Source organism: Bufo gargarizans, chromosome 8 (genome assembly GCF_014858855.1).
Source record: "Bufo gargarizans isolate SCDJY-AF-19 chromosome 8, ASM1485885v1, whole genome shotgun sequence".
NCBI classification, from domain to species: domain Eukaryota; kingdom Metazoa; phylum Chordata; class Amphibia; order Anura; family Bufonidae; genus Bufo; species Bufo gargarizans.
The window spans coordinates 194,557,859-194,565,869 of NC_058087.1; the positions used below are offsets into that span (position 1 = coordinate 194,557,859).

The 8,011-nt window shown below is 55.5% G+C and overlaps 1 protein-coding gene across 7 annotated transcripts; it reads right to left on the minus strand.

The window, feature by feature from the left end:
• Positions 1 to 2: 2 nt before the first annotated feature.
• CORO1A (coronin 1A) lies at positions 3 to 7,788 on the minus strand. 7 transcript variants are annotated; one of them, XM_044304675.1, is made up of 11 exons: positions 7,689 to 7,788; positions 6,042 to 6,247; positions 3,457 to 3,579; positions 3,245 to 3,374; positions 2,984 to 3,165; positions 1,730 to 1,849; positions 1,437 to 1,541; positions 1,203 to 1,348; positions 1,066 to 1,123; positions 771 to 992; positions 3 to 680 (listed from the first exon to the last, which is right to left on the minus strand). In XM_044304675.1, exons 2-11 carry the CDS (start codon positions 6,237 to 6,239, stop codon positions 576 to 578), a joined length of 1,389 nt encoding a protein of 462 aa, XP_044160610.1. In that variant the 5' UTR covers positions 6,240 to 6,247; positions 7,689 to 7,788; the 3' UTR covers positions 3 to 575. The 7 variants fall into 7 exon arrangements, with proteins under 7 accessions (XP_044160610.1, XP_044160609.1, XP_044160611.1 ...); XM_044304674.1 differs by having other exon boundaries at positions 7,646 to 7,785; XM_044304676.1 differs by having other exon boundaries at positions 7,603 to 7,721.
• Between the last annotated feature and the right edge of the window lie 223 nt (positions 7,789 to 8,011).

Below are 8,011 nucleotides of genomic sequence, written 5' to 3' on the forward strand. Positions count from 1 at the left end.
CGATCGATTCACTGTTTATTCTCAAATATTAATGAACATTAACCATTAAAATAAAATTAAAAAATCCAGCAATGAAAGAGTCAACTTCTGATGGGTTCTGGGAAAGCTGGGTGACTGCCAATATGGAGTCCTTACAGCTTCCCCACCTCTGCAGTAACGTTCTCCCTCCCCCCTGACAGATACGCCTTGCAGGGCCCTGGGAAAGCTGGGTGCCGGTCTGTGTGGGGCCCCTGTGTGCTTCACCCAGCTTTCCCAGGATCAAGAAACTGCTGAATAAAGCCCTCCATTTCTATTTCCTGGTGGATTCTGGGGGGACTCTCGTACCTGTAAGAATTATTTACACCTTGCTGTGCCCCCTCTGGGGGGCACAGAGATGGGCAGACGGTTGGGGGAGGGGCTGTGCCAGGTTTATTAGACCCGCCTCCTGCTCTGTAACAAGCTGTGACAAGAGGTTAAAGGGGACTCCGATGATGGACTCCTCTGATGGCCATGAGAGTCGTCAGAAAAGTCAATGACTGGAGTGCTCCTTTAACAAGAGACTCTTGACACCGCTGGGGGAGGGCCCGGGGCCCCTGCTAGTCGGACGCTTTCTCCTCCAACTGGGCGATGCGCTTCTCCTGCTCTGCGACGGTCGCCTTCAGCTTCTTCACCTCCTCCATGAGCTGCTCCAGGCTGGAGTCCTGTGTGAAGGATGCAGGACCAGGTCAGGGTGTGAACTGTTCCCATTCACTGACAGCAAGCAATGATTGCGCGCCATTTCCTGCTCTTACCTCACACGGCTTGCTCCCGCCGGACGACTGGCTGCGCTTGGGCAGCCGCACGTTCAGGACGTTCTTGGTGACTTTCAGTTCTCTGTTCTTGCTCAGGACGTATCCGTCCTTCAGGGAGACGAGCAGCGGCTCCGCGTCCTTACCGGACAGCCACTCCTCCGCGCTGAGCGCCGGGTCTGGGCCGACGGTGTCCGGGTAGAGGTCCTCCTGGAACAGGTCGGACTGCGGAGTAGAGGAGTGGTGGTCACACCGCCCGCTGTGCCCGTCTCATACCTGTGTAATGCCGCCATCTTACCTTCCTGGGCACCGTCATGGCGATTGGTTCACATTTCCTCTCGTGCAGCTTGTAAAATCTAGAACAGAGCAGTCGACATGGTCCAGGTGAAGTTACAGGGGTCTCCAGGAGGGGGCACCCTCCTCCGGGACACTCACCTGGCTATCTCACACTTGTTGACCTCCAGGCCGCGCTTTGGCATGTAGCCCATCCCCCGCTGGGACTCTTTGCTGCTGTACAGGGACAGATAATGGACATACGGGGACTCGTCCGTCACCTCAAAGTAGCGGATGCTGCTGTCCCCCTGGGATGAGACACAGAGATGTGACCCCTAAGACCCCCATCACTGACTGTACCCCATAAAATGTGGAAAAAATGTCACCCCCCCCCACCTTCCCACAGAGGTAGACGATGCCTGTATCGGGGTCGTAGAAGGGGATGAGAACCCCGCTGCTCGTGTCCAGCTCCTGCAGGGTGAGCGGCGAGTCCAAGGCTTTCTGTAGAGGGGAAGAAAACGGGGAGGCGAGTGAGGGGTCCGAGAGGCCTGTGTGTCACCCCTCTGGGTGGTGGGCGCTGCGTCTGCCATCTCTGCAGATCATTGCAGCAAAGTGCAATTAGTCATGGAGAAAACGGCCTCAAAGTAAAGGGGAACACAACCCCCGGGTGTTAGCCATGATGGACTCACCGTATCCCATAAGGCCACTTGTCGCTCGCTCATCCGGCTGAACCCTGTGGTCAGTATCTGATCGTCGGACACAAAGATGGCGCGGACCGGCCGGCTGCCCTCGTGGGGCTTCTCCATTTCCTGGAGGAAGAGAACAGAGAACTTGCTGTAATGGGGCAGTGCACAGAGGGGAATGTTTCTTCTGCTGCCCCTGCTGGTGTGTACTGGTTTGTGCCCTCCCGCCCCCTGCTGGTGTATACTGGTTTGTGCTCTCCCGCCCCCTGCTGGTGTGTACTGGTTTGTGCTCTCCCGCCCCCTCCTGGTGTGTACTGGATTGTGCTCTCCCGCCCCCTGCTGGTGTATACTGGTTTGTGCTCTCCCGCCCCCTGCTGGTGTATACTGGTTTGTGCTCTCCCGCCCCCTGCTGGTGTATACTGGTTTGTGCCCTCCCACCCCCCGCTGGTGTATACTGGTTTGTGCTCTCCCGCCCCCTGCTGGTCTATACTGGTTTGTGCTCTCCCGCCCCCTCCTGGTGTATACTGGTTTGTGCTCTCCCGCCCCCTGCTGGTCTATACTGGTTTGTGCTCTCCCGCCCCCTCCTGGTGTATACTGGATTGTGCTCTCCCGCCCTCTGCTGGTCTGTACTGGTTTGTGATCTCCTGCCAGCTGCTGGTTTGTGCTCTCCTCCCCCCTGCTGGTTTGTGCTCTCCCGCCCCCTGCTGGTGTGTACTGGTTTGTGCTCTCCCGCCCTCTGCTGGTGTGTACTGGTTTGTGCTCTCCTGCCCCCTGCTGGTGTGTACTGGTTTGTGCTCTCCTGCCCCCTGCTGGTGTGTACTGGTTTGTGCTCTCCTGCCCCCTGCTGGTGTGTACTGGTTTGTGCTCTCCTGCCCCCTGCTGGTGTGTACTGGTTTGTGCTCTCCTGCCCCCTGCTGGTGTGTACTGGTTTGTGCTCTCCTGCCCCCTGCTGGTGTGTACTGGTTTGTGCTCTCCTGCCCCCTGCTGGTGTGTACTGGTTTGTGCTCTCCTGCCCCCTGCTGGTGTGTACTGGTTTGTGCTCTCCTGCCCTCTGCTGGTGTGTACTGGTTTGTGCTCTCCCGCCCTCTGCTGGTGTCTACTGGTTTGTGCTCTTCCGCCCTCTGCTGGTGTCTACTGGTTTGTGCTCTCCCGCCCCCTGCTGGTGTATATAGGTATCTTCTTTACATTCAGACTTTACAGAGCTGTTGTAGATTTCAGGCCGTGTTCTGCAGGTGTGGGCGCGATGCTCTGCACACTCACCGTTATAATGTTCCCACTCCTAGGCTCTATGATCCGGATCTTCTTGTCTTTGCAGGAGGTGCAGATGAGGGAGCCGTTGCGGTTCCAGGCCACGCTGTAGATGATGTCGGTGTGAGTCTCGTCTATGGAGATGACGGCCTGTCCGCAGCCCACGTCCCAGATCAGGACCACGTTATCACAGCCTGAGGGCGAGAGCCAGAGTCATACAGGACGCTGCTCCCTCCACCACACGGCCATGTTCACACTGCGCCCGCTTCTTACCTGCGCTCAGCAGCACGTTCTGAGCCGTCGGGTGCCACAGCACGATCCCCACCCTCTTGGTGTGCCCTTCCAGGGTGACGATGGGCTCTGTGAGGGAGCGGGTCAGACCGCCATCCGGAATCTCCCAGACCTGGCAGACAAAGCGTGGAGTCGTGAGGAGCGGGCGGTACGACATTGGTGTATGGCTGCATTATCTGCCCCGCCAGTCTTACCATGACAGTGCAGTCCTCGGAGCCGCTGGCAATGACATTGTCGTTGTGTGGGCACCAGTCGATGTCCAGCACTGGTGCCGTGTGTCCGCAAATCACAGGCTGTGACTTATCCATCCGCCCCGTCTGTGAAGAGATGACACGTGAGGAACGCACTGCGCACATCAATCCTCTGCAGAGCATCGCTCCGAGCTTGAGGCCCTGCAGCCTGAGCTTACAGGAAGTATGGACAACCATTCTAGAGAGTTAGAAATGTGCACAGGGGGGTTGCCACTTCCCTTCCCCCTCTCCATACTGTACATGGCTCAGCAGGGGGCGACACTGAGCACAAGACAATAGACCAGGCATGTCCAAAGTGCGGCCCTCCAGCTGTTGCAAAACTACAACTCCCAGCATGCCCTAATAGCTGTAAGCTATCCAGGCATGCTGGGAGTTGTAGTTTTGCAACAGCTGGAGGGCCGCACTTTGGACATGCCTGCAATAGACAATCGGTGTGCAGAGGCCGAGACTACGCGCTGACACGTATCAGATGCTGCGGTCTGACGCGCTGCGGCGGTGCTGGTGACAGTAGTGATGTGGGTGTTCACACTCGTCCCTCCCATCTCTGTGGTTTGTACAAGGACGGTGTCGCAGTGATCGACCTTCAGGACCAAATAAGGTCACATCTGAGCGGCGGTGTCACCAGCACTTCCCCTGTTACTGCAGATAACGCTCCGGGGGTGAACACTCGGCCTGTGATTTTCTCGCCATGGACCACCTATAGCCACATTATGTGCCTGACAACTTTATACTTGCAAGAAGGAGGGAAGAGATCAATAGAAATTATACTGCCATATATCAAACACCTAATAGATCAGGGATGCCCAACCTGCAGCCCTCCAGCTGTTGCAAAACTACAACTCCCAGAATGCCTGGACAGCCTACAGCTATTACGGAATGCTGGGAATTGTAGTTTTGAACATCTGGAGGGCCACATGGTGACCCTGCTATACATCATAGACCTAGTACCGCCATACAGTGCTATAGATCATACACTTAATACTGCCATACAGGGCTATATATTATATGCCTAATACTGCAATACGGTGCTATAGATCATACACCTAATACTGCCATACAGTGCTATAGATCATACACCTAATACTGCCATACAGTGCTATAGATCATACACCTAATACTGCCATACAGTGCTATAGATCATACACCTAATACTGCCATACAGTGCTATAGATCATACACCTAATACCACCATACAGTGCTGTATATTGTATACCTAATACTGTCATACAGTGCAATAGATCATACACCTAATACGGCCATACAGTGCTGTATATCATACACCTAATACTGCGATACAGGGCTATATATTATACACCTAATACTGCCATATAGGGCTATATATTATACACCTAATACCACCATACAAGACTATATATTATACGCCTAATACTGCAATACAGTGCTATAGATCATACACATAATACTGCCATATAGGGCTATAGATCATACACCTAATACCACCATACAGTGCTGTATATTGTATACCTAATACTGTCATACAGTGCTGTATATCATACACCTAATACCCCCATACAGTGCTGTATATCATACACCTAATACCGCCATACAGTGCTGTATATCATACACCTAATACCGCCATACAGGGCTATAGATCATAAATGTAATACCGCCATACAGCATCTCCCGCCATCATTCACTCTTGGCTCTCCCTATAGGAGCCTCCTGCACCTGTGGATGATATATCCTTTGGGTCAGGGCCCCTAGGAGCCCTTCCTCTTATGGCCGGCGTGTTCCGTTCAGTCTGTGACATATGGACAGGTAGGTACAGTATATAAATATATACCGCTCTAGTGGGCGCCCGGGACTGTTTCAAGCCTATGTTTGTCATGTAAGTGGCAGAAGGGGTTAATTCGTCATCCTCCGCTCCTCAGCCTACATGATGGTCATAAGACGCTCACATCCCCCCACAGACAGCGGGCATGTCACGGGGACACACAGGGGCCATTGTGTGCCGCCATCCCTGTGATCCGCCTGTATCTGCCCTGTCAGTGCCCCCCACACCATGAAGCTCAGGTATCCGTCCACGGCATGACGTGCACTGTGTTTATTAATCCGTACCGTGCCGCCATTTCTCCCCATCTGAAGCATCCCTCGTTATACCAGCTACTGCCGCAAACCGCGGTGTCACCGTATCTGCCAGTGAAGCAGAACGCTGATGTCACCTGTGGGGCCAAACAGATGTGACACCGCAGTAATGACATCACTGCATGAACTATGATAAGGAGGTGTAGTGAGATTACGTCATAGTGCAGCCTCCTGCTGGTGGCCCTTTTTCCACCCCAATTTGGTGCCACGTGTGGCGGCCTCGTCATGTGAAGTGGGCGGCGCCACGCTGAGATCTGTATGTACATATATGTCTACAGCGCCGTCCGCAGCCTTTTCACCTGCATCAGCTCTCTCCACTTCCTATGACAAAACCACAACATCCGGAGCACAGCGACTGATTACAGCTCTGCAGGCACTTCTGTAAAATGAATGCGCCCTGTGCACATCCGTTCACCACCCACCTTGGAGAGGGGCAAGACCAAGAAGGCGCCTCCGCCGCTGGCCTCCACCACAATGGCCAAGAACTTGGGGTTGACGGCACAGAAGTTGCTGTCCCATGTGTTCTGAGACACCCGGATGTCGTCGTAGCACTGGTCGGTCTTCACCGGCTGCCCGAAGACGTGGCGGAACTTACTGGTGCGGACGACCTTTCTGCTCATGATGAGGCCTGGGAAATGGGGAGAATAATGGTGAAGGTGGGGGTACACTGGCACAGAAGACGGGGTCATGCGTAAATGACAGTAATACGCAGGGTAATGGTTGAATCCTGGTGCCAGGAGGAGGCCGTGTAAAGGACGTAGTGATCATCATCCCATTCTACTGATTTACTGGTGATCTGAGGCTACTGCAGCCTGGGGGTCGGCAGATAGAAGACAAAGCCCCCAAATGATGTGTCTTACCTGAGGGTGCAGTGGAGTTCTGGGGTCTCACCTGAGGGAGCGGTGTGGGGTGCTGTGGAGTTCTGGGGTCTCACCTGAGGGTGCAGTGCGGGGTGCTGTGGAGTTCTGGGGTCTCACCTGAGGGAGTGGTGGGTGGTGATGCTCGCTGTCAACTATGTCTGGGGTCTCATCTGAGGGAGCAGTGTGGGGTGCTGTGGAGGGTGATGCTATATCTGGGGTCTCACCTGAGGGAGCAGTGTGGGGTGCTGTGGAGGGTGATGCTATGTCTGGGGTCTCACCTGAGGGAGTGGTGGGTGGTGATGCTCGCTGTCAACTATGTCTGGGTCTCACCTGAGGGAGCAGTGTGGGGTGCTGTGGAGGGTGATGCTATGTCTGGGGTCTCACCTGAGGGAGTGGTGGGTGGTGATGCTCGCTGTCAACTATGTCTGGGTCTCACCTGAGGGAGCAGTGTGGGGTGCTGTGGAGGGTGATGCTATGTCTGGGTCTCACCTGAGGGAGCAGTGTGGGGTTCTGTGGAGGGTGATGCTATGTCTCGGGTCTCATCTGAGGGAGCGGTGCAGGGTGCTGTGGAGTTCCGGGGTCTCACCTGAGGGAGCGGTGCGGGGTGCTGTGGAGTTCCGGGGTGTCGCCTCAGGGAGTGGTGTGGGGTGCTGCGGAGTTCTGGGGTCTCACCTGACGGAGTGGTGCGGGGTGCTGCAGAGTTCTGGGGTCTCACCTGAGGGAGTGGTGCAGGGGGCTGTGGAGGGTGATTCTATGTCTGGGGTCTCACCTGAGGGAGCGGAGCGGGGTGCTGTGGAGGGTGATGCTATGTCTGGGGTCTCACCTGAGGGAGTGGTGCTGGGTGCTGTGGAGTTCTGGGGTCTCACCTGAGGGAGTGGTGCTGGGTGCTGTGGAGTTCTGGGGTCTCACCTGAGGGAGTGGTGCGGGTGCTGCGGAGTTCTGGGGTCTCACCTGACGGAGTGGTGCGGGGTGCTGCAGAGTTCTGGGGTCTCACCCGAGGGAGTGGTGCGGGGTGCTGCGGAGTTCTGGGGTCTCACCTGACGGAGTGGTGGGGGTTGCTGCGGAGTTCTGGGGTGTCGCCTCAGGAAGTGGTGTGGGGTGCTGCGGAGTTCTGGGGTCTCACCTGACGGAGTGGTGGGGGTTGCTGCGGAGTTCTGGGGTCTCACCTGACGGAGTGGTGCGGGGTGCTGCGGAGTTCCGGGGTCTCACCTGAGGGAGCGGTGCGGGGTGCTGTGGAGGGTGATGCTCGCTGTCAGCTGCTTGCAGTCTGCATCAAACTTCTGCTTTTTACAAGAATATTCTGCAAGACAGGAGGAGGAGTAGGAGGGCAGGAAGCAGAGGGGGGGTCTTGTCTTCCTCCTCTGCAGAGGAGGGCAGGACATGGTTAATGAAGAGTCCCAGGCCTGCAGCAAATTGAGGGTTAACACGTGTCCATATCATAAAATTTGACTGACATCACAGGGTTAATGAGGTCCCCATATTACTATCGGGAGATGCTGAATGGATGATGGCGCCATACAGCATGTGCCCAC